Source organism: Pollachius pollachius (assembly GCF_949987615.1).
Source record: "Pollachius pollachius genome assembly, chromosome: 4".
Classification (NCBI taxonomy): Eukaryota; Metazoa; Chordata; class Actinopteri; order Gadiformes; family Gadidae; genus Pollachius; species Pollachius pollachius.
In genome coordinates, this window is record NC_136937.1 from 30,211,865 (window position 1) to 30,233,325 (window position 21,461).

Consider the following 21,461-nt stretch of genomic DNA (forward strand, 5'->3'; position numbering starts at 1 on the left):
ACTTTTCAGATTCTTTGGATGAAACAAAAAGCGTTCGCCGAATTGACGCAACGGTTCGGCAGTAGCTCAGGAGGTAGGCGGAGGTAAGGCGGGTTTGGCTGGTAACCGCAAGGTTGCTAGTTCGATCCCCGGCTCCTCCTATCTGGAGTCGAGGTGTCCCTGAGCAAGGCGCCTTATCCTAACAGCTCCTGACGAGCTGGCTGTCGCCCTGCGTGGCTGACACCTCCGTCGGGGTGTGAACGTGTGCATGAATGGGTGAATGTTAGGCAATAAAGCGCTTTGGATCAAAGCGCTTTATAAATGCACTCCTTTTACCGTATGAAACGTTATAATTACGGAGCATGAGTTTCCAAGGCACCTAATAATAAAACAGCCAACCCGTTTGATAATTGTTTTTACAGACAAAGAGTTTGGTGTGTGTCGTACCAAGCTTGACTTCGGCGTTCTCCGTCAGCAGAACGTTCTGGCCCTTGATGTCTCGATGGATGACGTGGTGGGCGTGAAGGTGGGCGAGGCCCTACAGCAAAGGGTAAGAGAGAGAGAGCGATTGAGAGAGAGAGAGAGAGAGAGAGAGAGAGAGAGAGAGAGAGAGAGAGAGAGAGAGAGAGAGAGAGAGAGAGAGAGAGAGAGAGAGAGAGAAGTTGATTTGTTTCATGGGGTTGTTGTCATAGTTTTACGTTGGTTGACAGTTATGTTTGAATGGGAGTTGTCAATAGAAAAACAGACAGACACAGACAGAGAGAGAGAGAGAGAAACAGAAAGAGAGAGAGAGAGTGGATTTGTTTCATGTTGGTTGTTTTGTCATTTTACGTTGGTGCACACAGATATGTTTGAATAGGAGTTGGCAACATAACTACAGACAGACAAAGACAGAGAGAAAAGATAAGCCGATCAATCAGACACTGGCAGGGTAGAAGCAAGCGAATAAAAAGAGTACAAAAAGAAAGTGACAAGAGAATAGAAGAATAGGTGAGATGAGGCTAGGGGACGAGACAAGGAGACGAGACACAGAACTAGAGGAGGAGATGCGGGGAGCGACGTGGACAGGAGGAGGAGTCGTGGCTCACTCTGAGGATCTCCCGGGAGATGTAGGCGATCCAGTCCTCCTTCAGCTGGTTCCCCTTGGTGTTCTTCACCAGGTCGGTGATGGAGCCCGCCCCGCAGAACTCCATCACCAGCTGCAACACACACACACACACACACACACACACACACACACACACACACACGATAGTTAGCAAGCATTTAAAGGCCGAGTGAAGCTATGAATGTCAAACAACTTGCCACTAACTAATCAATAGCCTACCGCTTACTCACTGTAGCTTAGCACTACGATAGTTAGCAAACATTTACAGACTAAGTGAACCTACAGCTATCAAAACAGCTGGCAGCTAACTTACCGCTAACGTACTGCTTAGCTACAGCTAACATACAGAAGCTTAGCACTACGGTAGTTAGCAAACATTTACGGACCAAGTGAACCTACAGCTATCAAACCAATCAAAGCTAACTAACAGCTAACCAACCGATAACCTAGCGCTAACTCACAGCTAACAAAGCGCTAACTCTGCGGTACCTCACCTGCCGCGCTCCAACAACAGAACGAACCAAGCTAACTAGAGGAACATCATACAAATGTAAATAACTCAATACATTAACGCCAAAGCGAAATAGGCTGGTGACAACAGACGTGATTTTTAAAATACAGAACGTCTACAAATAATTAATACAATTAAAAAATATTGAAATAAATATGTGGTGCGTTTCCTCCACAGAGGCGCTGAAGCCCCGGCCTGGTAGTGGAGACGTACCCAGAGCTGGTCATCGTGTCCTGGGGGGCTCTTCTTGATGAAGGCCCCATAGTAGGTGGCGATGTTCCTGTGGTGAGAGTACTTCTTCAGCATGTTGATCTCCAACTTGATCTCTTCCTCCTCGTCCTAGAGAATGACACACACAGATACACGCACGTAATTAGCCATGAGTCATTGAGGAATTAGGAAGGAATGGTAACTTCTTCAAAGCAAATCGAGATATTTCACAGCTTATTTGGGACAAGTATGAGTTCCTTTGAATGGAATTGGTAACGTGTGTGTAAATCTATATTTGAATACTAGAATGTATTGGACATTGAATTCAGTTCATTTGTTCGTGACATTTCGCTGTGTGCGTGTGTCGACAATGAATGAACCACTGTGGGCTGTAAGAACGAGCCCTCCAGTGTAGACACTAATGAGTGGATTAATGGAACGCAGCACGCTTCTATGACACACACACACACACACACACACACACACACACACACACACACACACACACACACACACACACACACACACACGTTATGTCCATCCCACTAGGTGTGCAACAACACAGCAGCAGGATACAGGCCTTTAACACACTGGAGATGATTAATATATTGTTCATAGATTTGTGCAATATTTGCTCAGGGGATTGTATAACCATGACCGAGCCATATCAATATGCGGATGATCATCCGTTTTCATTTTGATCCGACGGCCGTGAAGATGAGGTAAAAGATTAGATAAAATGGTGTCTTAATCACGGACCGGGAATATTTGGGAAGTGAGTTGGACTTTGGGCTGAACAAAAGCAGTTGCCCCATTAACTAGCCAATCAGATCACTTTCAACTGGTATCCTAACAAGGCGGTAACAGCGTCTTATTGAAGCGTTATGTAGGTTAAGGGTGAGCTCTGCCGAGCCTGGAGGAAGGAGCCAATCACAGCGTGACGTCCATGGCGAAATGTCACGGGCGGCTTGCTGACAAAGATTAATGGCTGCATGCAAATTGAGCCCGCGAACGCGGCTAGCGCAGAGAGCTATCTGGCTAGCTTTACGCTTATTTTGCTTCCCGTGTAGACAAAGGTAAAAGGCTGACTCTCTGTGTGTGTGTGTGTGTGTGTGTGTGTGTGTGTGTGTGTGTGTGTGTGTGTGTGTGTGTGTGTGTGTGTGTGTGTGTGTGTGTGTGTGTGTGTGTGTGTGTGTGTGTGTGTGTGTGTGTGTGTGATACATTGGAGCAATTTGAGGATACGACTTTCGTCGTACGTCTCTATAGCAACCTATCCATCACCAACAAAATAAGGATTGAAAATTGGGAAATTCGATTGCATGATTGCAGCAGTTGGGGTCGGTGGATTCAATAAATGAGCAAGGAGCCGCGGACGGAATGTGGGCCAACATTATTATTAATGAGAGAGAGGCCGGGACAGACTCAGAAGGAGACAGAGACAGAGGGGGAGAGACGCTAAGAACAAGAGAGCGAGCCCGAGAGATTGAGAAAAGAGAACGAGTAAGAAAGCGCCCATGGATGGAATACTTAAAATAATCAGCAATTCCAATACAGCTTAAACAAATGTGCAATAAATACCCTAGATACTTATCCTATATATACCGACGCTAAGCATGTACAGCAGATGTGGCAGGAGAAAGGGTTTGTGTATTGTACTGTCGGCCGGCGTTAGGGAGAAAGACTCCATGGCTCTTTGCGCGGTGGAAACGCGTCTGGCATTAGTCAACGACGGCTAATCACAAAGTACATGATACCCCCTGGTACGAAACCCCGAGTGGGGTGGACTGTAGCATCATGGGGAGGGAAGGAGGGATGGAAAGGGAGACAGAACAGAGGAAGGGGCGAGATAGAGAGGAAAAGAGAATGACACAGAAGAAGGGAGAGACACAAGAAGGGAGAGAGACACACAGAATAACAAGTGAGCGAGAGACAGAGAAGTAGTGAGAGAGAGACACACAGAATAACAAGTGAGCGAGAGACACAGAAGAAGTGAGAGAGAGAGAGAGAGAGAGAGAGAGAGAGAGAGAGAGAGAGAGAGAGAGAGAGAGAGAGAGAGAGAGAGAGAGAGAGAGAGAGAGAGAGAGAGAGAGAGAGAGAGAGACACAGAAGAAAGGAGACAGAGCTAAAAAGAGGAAGAGAGAGAGCTAAAAAGAGGGTGACGGCGACAGAACGAGAGACAGACAGACAGACATAGCTAGGTTTTTGCTTTTCCGGGGCCTTGGGACATTTGAGGACGAACAGAAGGGCGCCCGTTGTGTCGAAAAAAAGAGTGTTTGTTGATCTTTAGCTAATGAGTTCATGTTGGGAAGGCACACACCTAGTATCGTCACGGCGACGGACCGGAATACTTCTGTTGAGCAACAGTCTTGACATCAGCCGGTGACGATAAGAGAGCGAAAACCTGATACTCTTACTCATCATGACAGACAGACACACAGGAGTCTGTACTTTGTTCAGACCTGTATGTCATTTTACTATTTATTGTTTGACATACTATTTTTGTAAAACCCGTTTTTCTTTTCGTGCCCTGGCAACGTAAACGTAGTTGTATGTTCACCATGCGATGAATGCCCTTTGAATCTTGAGATGGTTGAGAGAGCGAGAGAGCGAGAGAGCGAGAACGACAGACCGAGAGGCGAGAGAGGGGAACGGCAGGGGGCATGTCTGGACATGTTGCCATATTGTGCGTGCGTGATGTCACAGGTGTTCTACGTGGAGTGTGTTAGTTAGACTACGTGCAGTCAGGTGTGGGGATCGCACCACTTCAAGGGGCCGCAACAAGGAGGCGTGGCTTCAAGACGTCTAGTGTTTAAACAGTAGCCGTTGAATCTAGACTCTGGTGTTCACTGAAGGCAAAACTTACAGCCTCTTCTCTTGGGGGGGTGTGTGTGTGCGTGTGTGTGTCCGCCTGTGTCCTCCCAGCAAACGATTAAATGGCGCACTTAAGTAAACATCAAATATAAAATAATAAAATAGTATGAAAGAAAGATAAAGAGAGTGAGAGACAGCTAACGAGAGACAGGAAGAGATTCTAATGTTTCCCTGCTGATTATAAAGTAGACGTTCAGATCTCTGACTGCCTCGTTACAGATACAGGAATTCTCTCTCTCTCTCTCTCTCTCTCTCTCTCTCTCTCTCTCTCAGCAACCACAGTAGCTGTCTGTGGGGATGTGTTCAGACGTCATGAAAAAATCCCCACAGACAATGAGAGCAGTCAGACAGAGGATTCAGGCATGTGACGAAAGCGCCAACCGTTTTTTCGTTTGTTTTTTTTTTAAACCCAAAATCAGTATATGGATGTTAAACCGTGGCGTTAGCCACTCACCTACTGATACATCGTTGGTGTTTTTAATCTTTAAATGACGTGACATGTGTGCGTGACAGTCTTCGGTTGCAATGAGCGATTACAATCCTAACCATGGATACTTTTACTTAAACTAGAGGTTTAACCTCTGACAATTTAGAGCCGTTTCACAACATAAGGAAAATACTAGAGATTTGCAAAAAAGTATTAAAACCTTGATTTCAAGCCATTTGTCAAGATATAGAAAAAAATGATAATCATACTTTTCTTCTTTAAAATGATGATAATTTATTAAATTATTAAACATAAAAAATGAACAAAAAAAAAAGAAAAATCGGATGGACCTCCGTTAACCATCACCTAGCACAAGGCCTTGTTAGCCTTGTTAGCGTGTCTGTGTGTCGCGGCAGTTAGTCCTTACCTCAGTGACATCCATGACCTTGATGGCCGCCAGCTGTCCGGTTTTGACATGCCGTCCCTGTGGGGAGAAGAAGAGAGGTACGGGTCAGGTGACATGCATCTCTGGCAGGACATCACAGCAGCCAGCAGCCGGCGCTGACCACTTCATCGTTAGCATCGCGGCGACATGTTAGCATCACGGGATCACAGCTAGGAACCACATTGTAGGGTATGGCATGGTATTCAATCACAGAAAGGGCCCGGAAATAGACAAGTTGACAGGAAGATGTGCAGTGTGATTCAAATGTGTGAATTCTTATCCATAGCTGTGATCAGTCCAGACCACCCTCTTACGCACTTGTATTTCTAGCTGTATGTCCTGGCACTTAATGTACGCACTAATTGTATGTTATATGTCCTGGCACTTAAAAATAGTACATGGCATTGTGTAGCATCTTATCCTAGCTATCTTTGTTGTGCACGGGGAATTGGTTAACCTAGCAATTGTAAGTGCTTGGCACTTGGTTCTATGAACATCATTACTGTACCGACAGTGATATATTGTTGTTTCTCATTCTTCTGACAAATTTACTTATTGTAAGTCGCTTTGGATAAGCTTTGGCTTAGAGCTATTCTTCTGCTAAATGGCCTAAATGTAAAGTGTCAATGTAAATGATCTCTCTCACACACACACACACACGCGCGCACGCACTCACACGAAGACTTCACCGTTCCTTCGGTTAATCTAAACAGACTCCGCGGTGCGTCAGCCCACCGGGTTCACAGAAAAGAGACGTAGTGGCTCAACACGCCGATTTAAAATGCCATATCCCAGCGCACCACCTGGTGTCTGTGAGCCATTCTGCTGTCTCTATACCACCGCCGCCGCCGCCTACACAAACAGGGGCTACAAATAGCCTCACACACCCCTTTCTCCATCACACAGAGCTGGGGTTGTGGTGGGGTCGGGTTGGGGGGTTGGATGTACAGTTGTGACATTTGTGTGGACCCAGAGTCTAAATGTGTACGGACATTCCCTTCACCCCCCCCCCCCACCATCTCTACCGTTTCCACGGCAACCGGGGGCAGATTGGGGTTATGGCAACACAGGGCTGGTGCTGGCAGTAACAGGAACAGCTGAGGGCCGTTACAGACAAACACACACACAAGCGAGTGGATGGCTGGTCTGACGCACGTGCACTGATGCGCACGACGCAAAGCCACACTGTCTCAAACACTCCCTTTGCACACAAGTGCATGTCCATTCTGGTCTATACGCACACACACACACACACACACACACACACACACACACACACACACACACACACACACACACACACACACACACACACACACACACACACACACACACACACACACACACACACACACACACACACATCCAAGCAAGAGCATTCCAGAGTCAATTGAAAGTGTATGGATTATGACAATAAGCACTATGCTGGCTTAGAGCTATTCTTCGGCCTAGCGCGGGCGGGGGAGGCTGGGGCACTTAACAATGCCTTTTAATCCCCCTCCCTGACTCCCCCTCCACTTTGATCCGATTGAGTCGCTGTTGTAAAAACACACTGGCCTTTTCTTTCTCCCCGGCTGCACCTCCCCCCCTGGCGGCCCTGGCTGTCACATCCAGTGCACCGCGCAGGTGAGTAGCATAAGAGAGGCCGTACCTAAGAGACAGGCTGCTCAGAGAGAGACCGTCTCTTTAAAAACCTACCCTTGAGAGAGACCGCTACTTTAAAAGCCTTCTTCCCGCTCAGAGAGAGACTGTCTCTTAAAAACATTCTTCCAAGAGAGACAGGGTGTTCAGAGAGAGACCGTCTCTTTAAAAACCTACCCTTGAGAGAGACCGCTACTTTAAAAGCCTTCTTCCCGCTCAGAGAGAGACTGTCTCTTAAAAACTTTCTTCCAAGAGAGACAGGGTGTTCAGAGAGAGACCGTCTCTTTAAAAACCTACCCTTGAGAGAGACCGCTACTTTAAAAGCCTTCTTCCCGCTCAGAGAGAGACTGTCTCTTAAAAACTTTCTTCCAAGAGAGACAGGGTGTTCAGAAAGAGACCGTCTCTTTCTTCTTCCCGTGAGAGACAGGGTGCTCAGAGAGAGACCGTCTCTTTGAAAACCTACCCTTGAGAGAGACCGCTACTTTAAAAGCCTTCTTCCTGCTCAGAGAGACTGTCTCTTTAAAAACCTTCTTCCAAGAGACAGGGTCTCCGAGATAAGAGAGACCGTCCCTTTAAAAGCCTCAGTACCTTTAGAGATGGGGAGCTCAGAGAGACCGTTTCATTAAAAACCTCCCGTACCCTGAGAGACAGGCTGCTCAGCGAGACTGTGTCTTTAAAAAACATTTATAAAATGTCCTGAATAAGAGTTCAAAGTCAGGTCTTAAATGTGCTTTCTTTGTCTGACAAGCAGCCAAAGAGAGGTAAACTATTCCTTTCATAAACAATCCATGAACCAAATATTAGACTTGAATTGCCCTTCAACATTAATGGGAAATGCTTTTTATTGGTACTTGATACATGGTACGTTTCGGTCGATCAATCTCGTACAAAACAAGCCTGCGTCCACTAGTCTATTCACCGTGTTACAAATGTTTTCCAACCGAAACTTGAAACAATTATGCAGAGCGAAACAATGAACCTGAACCATGCAGCTTTGAAGCCCGAGTATTTGAGTGTTGTTTGTTTGAAACGGGAATCCTAACAAGCCATTATCCGTTCTGTTTTCTTGGCTTTACTGTTTGGTTTGCTCCGTCCTGGATCCACTTAAAGATGGCTGACGTTATTTGTCTCATTAGCATCATTCCATCTCACTTCAGCCCGCCAACCCCCGCACCACCAAGTCCACCTCCTTCCCTTCCAGAACCTCACTGTTGGACACAGAACTGTCTGGGGGATGGGGGTGTTCCTTCCAGTCATGGCTACACCCCTTCTGCCATACCATAAAGCACTTTACTCACCACCGCTACCATCAACATCCACCCCCCCGCCGCGACCCCACCCAGGGCTGTGGAGGAGCATTCAGACCCTGTGGGGGTTATCTGGGCCACTGATCCGCCAGAGAGACCTCCCCTGGCCTCCTCATCTCCCCTCTCCTCCATGGCGGTTTGTCTTAAGCAGGGCCAGATGTCTGCTCGGGCTCCTCGCCAGCGAGGAGTTAAATCATCGCCTGGCTTACGCTCTCTCGGACCAGGCGGGATAAAAAAAAAAAAAAAGTTTATACAAAAACGTTGATGCGCGTTCTTCATGTTGCTGAATAAGCAGATTTGGTTTGGAAAACCTATCCATATGTCCATCCATACTGGAAACCTAAGGGGCGGCATGTTCATAAATCGTGCGGCGATATTCCTCAGCAAGGCATTAAAGTCATTCAACAGATGAACACGTAACTCATCGGGGTCGCTGGGCACGGCATGTCCGCAAAGAACAGGGTTAGACCGAGGGCCGGCTAATTACTATAGCATGATAGCATGCTAGATCATAGCCACGGTCGACCAGAGGGGCCTGATTTTCGAGTCCATTACGGAGATGGAAAGCCGAGCCATACTCCTCGTTTTGAACCATTACATCAGTTTTGTCAAAAAAGCTTTAAAAGCCCACTACGCCAGACTTCCCTCGACTTTGGGTGTTCTGTAAAGACAGGAGGCCCGGAACATACTCCATAGCTGCAGGCTTGGAGAGCCCTCGACAAACAAAAGGGTTCTGGTTAAATAAATACAGCATCCCAAACACATAAAAACACCGTCCAAATCCCCGCCCCCCGCTTTTCTGCTGCCAGGTCTGAGCCGGTTCTACCCGTCGAGAGGTGCTGTCTGTTATTTGTGTTTTCGGTCGGACATGGTTTGCATGAAACACGTGTCCTCGGTTTACCCACAGGGGCTGTGGGGTTTGGTTTTCCCTGTTCGGCTCCAAACCGCAATGTTCTTTTCCCTGAGCACACGGGTTCAGCTTAGGAGCCAGGGTAGTCCTGATAGTACACGATTCTACCTCTGTCCATACACTCATGGCTACTTAAGGACACTGGGTGAGTTCGGGCAACTGCTTTTTCTGAACGGCTTCCTCACCTCGGTGGTTCCCATGTCGGCCATCTTAGATGCTCTCCGACGCAAGGTGTTTTAGCCAGAGGGTCCTATTGTCTGAAGTTGTCAGTGTTACCAAACACAGCGATTGAAGTTAAATAACACACATGCATGTCATTAGGAGGTGCCCGTGATAGTGACTCTCACTATCCCACCGCCTATAATGCACCGTCTCTAGTGTACTCTCACTAGCCTGGCGAGCGTACTCCCACTAGCGCACTCCAGGTAGCGTAATGGCACTTGTGCACTGTGGCTATTGTACTCTCGCTAGCGCACTGTCGCCAGTAGGGCTGGGTATCGTGGCCAATTTCCTAAATCGATTCGATTTCGATTCATAAGGTTCTGAATCGATTAATCACGATTCGATTCAATCTGCTGTTAAATAATGAAAATGGCTCAACTGCGTTACAAATGTACTTCATTTTTTCCTCTTCATCTTAAACAACAGGTTTTAAGTGCAAACTTGTAAATTGGACAGTTTGAACTTGAGCTGTAAACAAAACTGTCTCAAGTCTCAAAAGTGCAATTTTGAAATTAGAAGGGAATTGCAAGTGAAAGTCTAATTGTACTACAACATTCCAAAACTGCAAATTGCATCAAGGCGTTGTTTATTGAAGCGCAAAAATAACAATAATGGTAACAAAACTGTCTGTCTCGAGCACACAGCAGCTCGTGTCCTGCCGGTAGCGCAATGCCGCTTGTGCACCATCGCCAGTGTACTTGTGCAAGCGTAGTGCAGCTGTACACCAGCACACTGACCCACTTCTCACAGACACACAGAGGCTCTGGCAGCAGACCAGAGCCAGCCCTGAGCCTTCCTCTGAACCACCACCACCCCCACCTCTCTCTCTCTGCAGAGTGACGGTGTAAGGCTCCAAGAAAAACAAGGGTTGAAGGCAGAGAAACGGGGAGTAGCGGAGATAACATGATGCCAACGACGGGGTTGTTTGAGGGTGAGATATGAAAACACAGGATGAGAGGACGTGGAGGAGGGAGATACAGAGAGGAAAGATGGCGAGTCTGAGGGTGAAAAAAGAAACGGCCAGCGATAAGGGGGACGAGATAAAATAAAACATGTGTTATGATGGAACAATGGAGAGGGAGCGAGAGGAACGAGGTGATGGAGAGTGGACGGAGAGAATGGGAGGGGGAGCCAGGGAGGGTATGGTAGGAGACGACGTCGGTGGTGCTAGGGGTGGAAGATCGAGGGGTTGATTTGGTCCAGAGAACACGCCTTCTAAATGGCCCGGTGTAGGAGGGCTGAGAGGGGGTTAGGTGGTCAACCAGAGAGAGTGGAGACTGGGGGGGGGGGGGTTATTGATCCCAGAGCAGTGGGATCCTGGGCTGAGGCGGAGGAGGCTGCATACACATGACTGAACAGTGATGGGACTGCCTCCCTGACAGAGAACATAACCTCAGTGGAGTCGGCCGGGGGCGGGGAACATCGGAGTACCAGCAGAGATAAGGCGCCGTCCTTCAGGTCGTCAGTCCACCGGCTCGTTGCGCAATCTCAGCCGTTCTTTTGTGTTTGCGAACATGTTGGCACGCAGGTTCTTTTAGAATTCTTTTGTTCATCTCACAGACTCACCTCGTTCATTTATTCGGGTCACCAATGTCCTCCTTCTTTCCGGTGCTCACTCTTTTTAGATTCACTCGCAGGTATGTTTATTAATTTGTTAATCATCTACTCAATCGCCGTTAACGGGTGTGACACAATAGGGGTTCTTGAATCAGACTGGCCGCTTTCAGACGCAGGTCAATAAGTGCCCTCGGTGATCAGAGTCGAGATCAGAGGCTACATAACTCGTTATCGGGAGAACACTGCCAGTATTACAAAACACAACCCTGGGCCTGTAGGCCTGTACCCCGGGGTTAGGTTGAATAGGTCCCACAAAACCAAAATAGACTGAATTCAACAGGTCTGGGGCCCTTACAGCGAGCCATCCATTATGACAGAGCCCTGTGGGTACACAGTTTATTAGCGCGTAAAAAGGACAGCAGTGACCGAGAAACTGGAGACAGAGACCGATAGAGAGGGAGAGAGAGAAAGAGAAAAGGGTCGCCGTAGAGGGAAAAGGCAGTGTTGTCATTGCGACACCGTAGAGACAAGCAATATTGTCATGGAGACGCCATGGAGGGAAAGGCAGTGTTGCCATGGAGACAGCGTAGAGAGACAGGCAGTGTTGTCATGGAGACAGCGTAGAGAGACAGGCGGTGTTGTCATGGACACACTGTAGAAAGACAGGCAGTGTTGTCAAGGAGACAATCAGTGTTGTCAGAAAGATGCCATAGAGATACAAGCAGTGTGGTCATGGAGACGCCGTAGAGGGACGGGCAGTGTTGTCATGGAGACACCGTGGAGAGACAGGCAGTGTTGTCATGGAGACGCTGTAGAGAGACGGGCATTGTTGTCATGGAGATACCAGAGAGACAGGCAGTGTTGTCCTGGAGACCCCAGAGAGATAGACAAGCAGTGTTGGCAGAGAGATCACATAGAGAGATGGGCAATGTTGTCATCGAGACGCCATAAAGAGACAAGCAGTGTTGTCAAAGAGATGCCGTAGAAAGAGATGGGCAGTGTTGTCATGGCGACGCCGTAGAGAGAGACGGGTGGTGTTGTCATGGAGACGCCATAGAGAGAGACAGGGGTTGGAGGGAGTTTTGTCTGTCTGGGAGTTTTGTCTTTCTGGGCTTTTGTGTATGTTTCCTACATCACTGTGATATAAAAGGAGGCTGAATGAGGCGCACACACACACACACACACACACACACACACACACACACACAGACAGCTAGACAGCCAGACAGCCACATACTTTTTGTTCAGGCATAGCGGTGGCTAGCCGGGGGCCATAGTGGGTCTTGTGACACTAATTATCGAAGGGAGTCGGCGTGGGACAGATGACATGAAAAGAGCTAGACGTTGTCCACAGTGCCATACTACGCCAGACCAGACACACATTCAAAACAAATCGTATTGATACCCTGACTAGATTTGACTAGCCGATATCTGTGCCATCATCCCCGTCGACCGCTGTACAACAAAGACACATTGCTTTGTGCGCAATGTACCCGTCTTTAGTTGGGTCTCTAAAAAGCAAATATTTTCCCCAAAGTTGAAATGGAGTCCTCCTCCTTCTCTTGCTAATCCTCAGTGGTCTGCTCTTCATCAAACACAAACCCTCTGCTCTGACCCCGACCGCCAAATCTCTTAAGATCTACACCCCTAAATCTCCCCTTGGGAGCTCCTTCGACTCGTCTACTTTAATGCTACAATGCCACTACTCCAACTGCCATTATTGTTGCCGCCGACACCGGCACCATTATTGCTAGCCATGTACATGACTGGGACTTTGTTAGCCAAATAAAAAGACCCGGTTATTTAATTATTTGATTACGTCCGTTTGTTTATTGGCGACATAAATTTCATTAACCACCAACAGTTGCTTTTTCCCTCATTGTCTGTTGTTCTTTCCCCGGTTCAACTGCCCAGGCGCCACAAAGAGGCGAGACGCCCTGGAATGGGGAGGTCGTGGTGGGGGTCGAGCTAGGGAGGTGGGGGTCCCCCCCTTTCCCATGATTCCTTAAAACCCTCTTCCTTCGCCCTGTTGGTATCTGGGAGTTTTCCACACACGTATTGGGACAGAGCAGGGGTAGATTTGAGGTTATTGTTTTTAGCGTTAAGAGCGTTGAATCATCGCCAAGTCATCAAATATGACGATTCCCATTTTTAGTAGTCTGAATTATTACAATTTGGAGATGTTTGGCGAGTAGTGGTGCAACGGATCATCCCTCACGGTTCGGGACACAAGTGATCCACGGTTCGGCTGACTATCCAAAAAATATATATATAGTTGTGCGTTCACGTGATTGGCGCATGTTTAAAGGACAATTCTGGCGTTGCGCATCTGCTGTGCTTCGTTTGGACACAGGTTTTTATTTTATTTACTATCCATGTTAAAAGAAGAAGGTATAATGCCTCAGATTGCACTTTATTTTGTTTTAAAATATTTTATTTATACATTGGATTGACATCTTGAGTGAAGTTTTTATTTTATGTGGACACAAGCTATTTCTATTTTATTTACTATACATGTTTAAAAGAAAAAAGAAAATATTTTTAAAAATTTATTTTTCCTTGGAAATGATTAAAATATTTTAGGATTTAATTTATACCTTGGAAGGACATCTTGAGTTAAGTTTTCATTTTATGTGGACACAAGCTATTTTTTTATATATATACTATGCTTAAAGGAAGCAGGATTATTACCTATTTTTTCATTTTATTTTTACACATTTGAAGATTTTATTTAAAGTCCTATTTGTCTTGTTATCTTTTTTGTTGTTGTTGATCTAAAAATGATCTGACCCGTGACTCAAAAACCGTGACCTGATCCGAACTGTGAGTTTTTTGATCCGTTTCAACCCTGGTGGGGAGGGGGAAAGCAGGAGAGGGGAGAGCGAACATAAACAAGTGATTTAGCATGAGGGTAAACTAAGATTAAGTTTTCCCAGTTCTCATTCTGAACTCATTTCATTTAAGTCTTTTTCAACCACCATTTTCAGTGTGCATCCTTAGTTTCAATCCCTCCCCAACCCCAAACAAATGGCTGGAACGAACAGACGTGCGCAGACGCTCTCTCACACACACACACACACACACACACACACACACACACACACACCGAGTGAGAAAGTCTGTGTCAGCATCTACATTATGGCTAACAACACTGACACTGTCCCTTACCATGGTCGCTGTGCATGCATGCCCACCCCAGCTAGCAGCTTCGGGCTTGTTTTACACCCCAGCCCAGACTACATATGGCCCTTCTGTTCAAGTGATAAGATACTGCCCCACACATATATATGTTGAGACACAGCTGATGCTTGTGATCATTTACGAACACACTCGTCGACTTCCCGCTAGTATTAACTGCAATAGGCAAGATTAACATTTGGCCGCAAATTGTTTGCAATTCAAGAGCAGGAATTCAGAGAATATACTGCGATTCTGTAAATCTATTTGTTGTTGTTACAACCGGGTAATAACGGTTAAGAGTGTTTATCACAGATTTTGGCAATGTCCACTTCCTTGCTGACAACATTATAATTGTGCCTTGTAACAGCGAGGGGTTCACCATAACAACCAATGACAGAATAGTTTACAATCTTCTTATTTGAATCATAACCAAACAGCATTCCTGCTTCCTCAAATGGGATGCGTTTGGAAGTTTAACAGCATGGACCTCTGCTAAATGACTAAATGTAAAATTAACAAACCACATAGAAATCAGAGGTGTAGAAATGCGTGTCGCTCCAGCGGAAAGCGTTTAGAATATGAAGCGTTTAGAATACGAATTAGAATATGCCCCAGAACAACATTACCAATAGTTCAGTTGGTTGTTGTAATCCTGGGAAGCAAAACCTTAAGGCTTACAGATGATTGATGGCTTTTAGCTTGCCGCCACAAAACCCGAAACGATCAAAGATTGATACAGCAGTTGGGCACAGGCAAAGAGAAAACCAGAGGCGCTTTCGTGTTTTTAAGGTTTTCACAATTGTAATATTTATGGAAATCCAAGACAACACAACAGACACCCGTTACCAAGGTGACATCCCTCCAGATGTGCTTCACACTTCACTGCCTCAACACCTGCGATTAGACCTCCTCTTCTGCCAGTTATGGGCCAACCATTGACCTTTTAACCCTAACACAGTTCTGTGTAGAGTAGGGGTGTAACGATGCATGCACATCACGGTTTGGTGCATAGATTTACACGGTATAAAATTAAATAAAACTGGCATGCAAATTAATTAATGTAATGCCGAACTAATGTTAGATACGAGATCTTCAGGGACAACTAAGACGCCTGAAAGGGTGCCGGCAAGTTCGAGCCACACACGCTGTCCCTTAATTGGTCGACAGCATCGCACTTCCGTGAAACAGGGGGATAATAAACAAACACATTATCCGGGAGGTATTTCTGGACGACGGCGATAGCTTCGTTTATTGAAGAAAATGATGCACAAAAGCTTGCCGTCCTTCTTAGACGTCCTACATTGGTGATCTTTGTTCATTGTGCGCGTTCTTCTTTCTCCTTGGATTTATTAGCAGGCTACACTGTCGAGCTGCTACAAGGTCACAATGCTAACGTAGCTGCCACGGCTATCGCCATCCGGTTTAAACCACCCAATACCATAAGGGTACTGCCGGCGGTGGAAACGCGAGCCGTAACTGAGCTGCGCCGAACCTTCACTACTCCACCAAGCCGCACCGAACCGACCCGCTCCCTCCGGTGGAAATGCGCCAATTCTGTGTACTTTGCACTTTCATAAATAAGACATGCTGAATTTTCCGTTTTATAACTGATCGTCTTATTTTGTTTACAAGTTACGGATGGAGTCTGGAGGTGATGTGGGGTACTTAATGTTAACTGTTTACATCTTAGATTACACAGTTCAGGCTGTTGCAGCTAGCTCAGGGGAGAGACTGTATGACACTAGGTGGTACAACCTGAGACAATATAAAAGAATTGCCTTCTGCATTTTTGTTTTTCCTTTTCCCTTCATTGTACCGAACTCGTACTGAACCGTGATTTCTGAACCGAGGTATGAACCGAACCGTGACTTCAGTGTACGTTACACTCCTAGTGTAGAGTTGTTTGTATGGGTGTACAGCCCAGTATACCTATAACCAGGTGATTTCCCAGGGGAGGGAGGTTGGTGAAAGAGTAGGAACGGTGGGTTTCTTTTATTGTTATCTTCATTATGAACAACAGTCAGCAAATGCTGAGCTCTGAGATTGGCTGTTCTCTTTTCCATAGGTATACCCAGCAGTACTCCTGGGTAGAGCTTGGGTCTTAAGGCCAGCCAGTTGGGTAGACCATGGAAAACTGGTATTAAAAACAGTTCTCAAATGGTCGGTAACCTCATAAGTCATATAAGAGATGCTTTGATCCAAAGAGAGTGACCGTGAATTCAGTGCCACGTCACCAGGAGGAAGGTAGGGTGAGGTATCTTGCTCAAGGATGGCTACAGGTAGACTGAAGTGATTTGGGTTCGAACACAGAACCTTCGGCTTGAGTACTCTGACAGCCTAACCGCTTGGTTCACCCGTTCATCTGCTATGGTTGGTGCATTCATGAAACTACTGAACTGTTTTGATTTTCAAAACGACAGAATGGGAAACATTCGGTAGGGGGACTCCGATGTTAACAAAAAAAACATTTTCGGTCATCCACAACAGTGTTTCCTTATTTCAGGTACAGCAACGTAATGGCTGCACACATTCCCAATCCCCGTCTGCGATCGTACAACGGACCCTCAGATCAGGTGACCACCTCGAGCAATGACGCACTTGGTCATATTCAAATTTAAAAGTCAAACCCAATCCATGAACGCAAGAGGGGAGGGTCAGCTTGGAGGCATTGTCTTAACTAAAAGGGAGGCCTGCCGACTGTGACCACGGGCCATACAAAAGCAGAGAAAGAAGCAACTCAACTCGGTTGTCGGTTGGAGCTTCGGGGGAGGGGGGAGTAGCGTGGCCCTGATTATTCAGTCAGTCGGCGTTTGAAACCCACCGAGACAAACGCCTCCTTTCTGCCCCGGCCCAACTGACTTCCACACTCAATGGCTAGCTAGCGAGCTAACTTCCGTAAATGGGGCTGAGCCTGGAACCGTGGACTCTATGAGGAGGACAAACTGTGCTTTGTGGGTGCAGCGCGCCGGTTCTATCGGGGCATGGACAGCTGCTGTCCCTCTCCCCACCTCTCCCCACCAGACCGTTCAAAACACCCCGCTACTACACAGAGCCGGGACATTCATCTAAAGAGAGCCACGGTTTGCTCAGCTCAACGGATGAAACCGCGGAGTCACCAAACTGGATGTTGGACCACGGGCGGCTAGTAAAGTTAGCGACGACGCGATGCACGTCCGTGGTGTTGGTTGTTGTTGTTGTCATGGTCACAATGGGGGGCGGTTTGGGCCACACCTAATGGAAGGGTATCTCGCAGCATCTCTCATACGGTCTCAATTTGGCGCTAGCTACCCCTCCCGTCAACCTCTGAACGTAGTGTGACGACAGCGCTGTCCCCGGATAGAGCGTTGGTTAGGGTTGATTGTCTCACAGCCCGAATGGTACTGGGGTGCCATTCATAATGTCGGCAGCCTACCTGTAGGCATCCTTAAGCAAAAACCTCTTGCTGAAAATATAGATCTGCATTAACACTGTTCATAAGGAGCTCGGCGAGATACAAGCATCTGATAAACTAGTAAATTGCAGGAAATATAAATAGGGTCGATGGTGGCTGCTCGGAACAGAGACCAATGCCTGCCCTCAATCTCGCCCCCCCCCCCCTCTCCCCCCCCGAAAAGGGCACTCTTCCCTTCCATGTTACAGCAGTCAAACACATCTTCAGTCAAATCAGTGTTGTCACTGCAGTCTCGGCCATTATGTGAGGGCCCGAGACAATATGGAGATGCATTTCACCCCTCTCCGTTCGGCCACGGCAAGATGGCCCTGCATATCCAGTGCTGGGGGGGGGGGGTGGAGGGCGCTGGCCTGGGTGGTGTCAGGGGGCTGGGGGGGGGGGGATTCGAATGCAGGTCACCGGAGCACCGGAGGCAGAATTAGTCAGCTTAGCTAGGCGCTAAACTGTGGGGTTTACAGCTAGCCTTCTGTACACAAGCCTAGCCCTGGCCCTCTCGGGCCCACAGCTGTATAGAACCTGCTCTAATGGCAATAGCTATAAGGCAACTGAGCGCGGTCAGGAAGAGGTTAAGGGAACCAAGGGATTTGCTAGCTTACAGCTAACACAAGGCAACAGCAGAAGCAGGCGCGGGGGGGGCGCTGTCCCATCCAGGCGAACGGCAGGGGGAGAGGGCGCTTGCAAGGCTCTGTGGCTCCTTGGCAATGTCTTTCAACAGCCGTAATTTTAATTTTCAGCGGGGGAAACGTGACACCGAGAAGCAGATGGCTCTCCGAGAGGAATTCCCATCCACGGAGCTGGGAGCTAAACTCCCCCTGCGTTCCGGGAGTTTGTTGATTTCCATAACATTTGGTTGCATTTAAATTGATAAAACTACTGTGTTGCGTGAGCCCCAGGTGTCTGTCGGATGTGTGGAGCAGCAGAGGGTTGCCAGATCCTGTGCTTGTCGGCTACCTTTTCAGGCAGTGAGGGGATATGATGTAAGGGAGGTGAGGCCAGCGACTGATATCAGGTTGAATCATTCCTTGAAAAAAACACCCTGATGACTGACACTTCGTCACCCAGGGGGTGATGAGCCGTTACGCTGTGTGACCAAAGACATCAATTCGCTGGGCGACCACGTCAGTCTACTGCCAATCCCAGTCTACTGCCAATCCCAGTCTACTGTCAATCTAGGTCTACTGTCTCCGTTCAAATTTTGCTACGCCTTAAACCAACATGTGCGTTTTGTGCATTCATAGCCTAGTAAATATGCATGCCAGACACGGGTAAAGGGAAGAAAGACAACACATAGATTGTTGAGAGGAGAACGGGAAAGGCCATACACTGCGAATCCAACCAACCTTGTATACTTGTCCATAGGTGCCATTCCCAACCACCTCCACCAATTCAAAAATCCCAGCTGGATCCTGAAAAAACAAAGGGGAAAAAGAACACAGATCTTACGTTTACATTGAACTCAAGAGACGTTATCGTTATTGTGATATTATCGGGACCGGGGGGCCACTGGATCACAGCTGTTGCGCTGAGATTCACCCTACATGCCAAAAGCTCTCGGAGACAAAGGAAAGCCAGACTCTGGCAACACCTCGCTGTGGCTGAACGCTCGTCCTCCACACACATCCACCACAACAGCGACAACATCGGCTAAATAACCCCGATCGTGATCATCGGGTGGGGAAATATGCTCTTTACAGAGACGACGAATAGATATGCAAAGGTGTTATCGGAGATGTACACTGCCATGGTCCCCGGCAGCAGCACTCACCCGCAATGAAGCCAGGTCTATGTCTACCAGACTTTTAGCCGGAGAGTCGTTCGCCATCTTTCCGATAAATGCCGATCCCTCCTTCGCGATCCGAGCAAGACTTCGCTGCTACCGTACCGCAGGGCCGGGCATTAAGGGTGGACACACAACCTCGGAGCCGTGGCGGCTATTCCTTTCCTTTTTGTTTGCGAAAAAACGGTGCTAGGGTCTAGGGTCTACTCCATGTTGAGGTGGCAGGACGGCCTTGGCGCACAACTCCCTCTCTCGCTCTCGCTCGCTCTCTCTCTTTCTCTCGCGCTGCCGATCGTGGGTGCGTGCGCATCTCGCTCCCCAGACCAGCGCTGCACACACTCTCTCTCTCTCACACACACACACACGCACGCACGCACGCACACACACACACACACACACACACACACACACACACTGCTGGGCGGGTAACTCACACAGAGAAAGGGTTGGGCCTCGATGCATAACACGCCTGGGCACAGATGGATGTTTTTTTGTTTTTTTTTTGCTCACCACGCCATAGCAGACCCACTCATAATGCATGCTATGAATTAGTCACCTAGGCCTAGTGTGTGTTGGATTAGCCCTGAATGGTCGCAGGTTTTGGATGGGATGGATGGAGTCTGGCCCAGGCAGCATCCCTCTCTGTGGACACGCACACACGGCCGGAAGGATTCGTCAATGCACGGTATATCATGGGTGTGGCACGTGGAATGTTTAAGGCGAGGAAACGACCGCAGTTAGTTAACGGTCTGTCAATAGTGTGTCAACATGGCACATGGTGCGTACGCAAGCCTACTGTCGACTTTATCAGCCACTTTCATTAAGAAAGACCCCGATTCTAATTTATTATTATCATTCAATTATTATTGTCCCTGTAACCTGTAGGCCTACATTTGTCGAAGAAATATGAGCCCTCATAGAATTGGCAAAGGCAAATAAAATAAAATGAATGTCAGTCGTTTTTGGTTTCTCTTTGGTTTCGCTTTGAAAGTGTATTTGTAACACAGTTTCTGAAAGCCAATTTTTTATTTAATTAGTTTAAACTTTCATTCAAGGTTGTTAATGAACACAGTAACGGACTGTGTTCATTAACAACTGTGAATGTGGACGGACAGGTGCACACGTCAAAGGCTAAATGTGCTATTATACAAACGCTTAATCTCCAAACTGTGAAACATTGTAGCTAAATACACAAATACATACGCAAAGTTAGACATTGCAAAGATGTATCTTAATCACTCACACACAAAGACATTGTTGATTGATTTTATTTTTAAAGATACAAAAAACAAATAGACAATAAAACCAAACACGCACACACACACACACACACACGCACCCGCACACAATTAACTCGACGCTTTAGACGCCCTAAACAAGTAATCAGTTGACTTGACTACGACCACTACCTAGTAACACCCTTTTATTCAGTGTTTTACTGCCCCCACGTGGATATTTTATGTAACTGCAACGGTCAAACTTCAGCAGTACTTCCAAATGACGTCATTGTCTACGAAAGCAGCAGGTGGCAAAGTGTCGAGGGTTTTATTTTAAGTAAAGGTATTAAGATGAAGCTGTAGCAGGCCAACACGCTGATAGCTACCAATAGCAACCATCTCATACATTCACTTCCCCCACTTTCTAATACATTGTGTTTTGAAATGTTTACTCTTCGGTTAACTTGTAGTGCAGAGGGTGTGTGTTTATCTGTTTACTTTATTGAGGAAAGTAGAACTAAAAAGGGGAGATGTCAGAGTATTAGAGTGTTTACGGTACTCTGCTTTACGGCTGTCGTAACGTAGCTGTTGATGTTTACTCTAGTGGGTGTTACGGCAGTGGGGGGGGGGGGCTTTTCACGTGAGTCT

The 21,461-nt window shown here is 47.2% G+C and overlaps 1 protein-coding gene across 16 annotated transcripts in view; it reads right to left on the reverse strand.

The window, feature by feature from the left end:
• The window catches only part of LOC307074957 (mitogen-activated protein kinase kinase kinase kinase 4-like), a 49,853-nt gene extending 29,991 nt beyond the window's left edge, over nt 1-19,862 (reverse strand). For all 16 annotated transcript variants that reach the window (XM_079735394.1, XM_079735388.1, XM_079735401.1 and 13 more), the window contains exons 1-6: nt 19,585-19,862; nt 19,160-19,225; nt 5,534-5,590; nt 1,812-1,937; nt 1,068-1,178; nt 427-517 (exon numbers count right to left, since the gene is read on the reverse strand). In XM_079735394.1, coding sequence (XP_079591520.1) covers nt 427-517; nt 1,068-1,178; nt 1,812-1,937; nt 5,534-5,590; nt 19,160-19,225; nt 19,585-19,641 — 508 coding nt within the window. In that variant the 5' untranslated portion in view covers nt 19,642-19,862. The remainder of the gene's footprint in view (nt 1-426; nt 518-1,067; nt 1,179-1,811; nt 1,938-5,533; nt 5,591-19,159; nt 19,226-19,584) is intronic.
• Between the last annotated feature and the right edge of the window lie 1,599 nt (nt 19,863-21,461).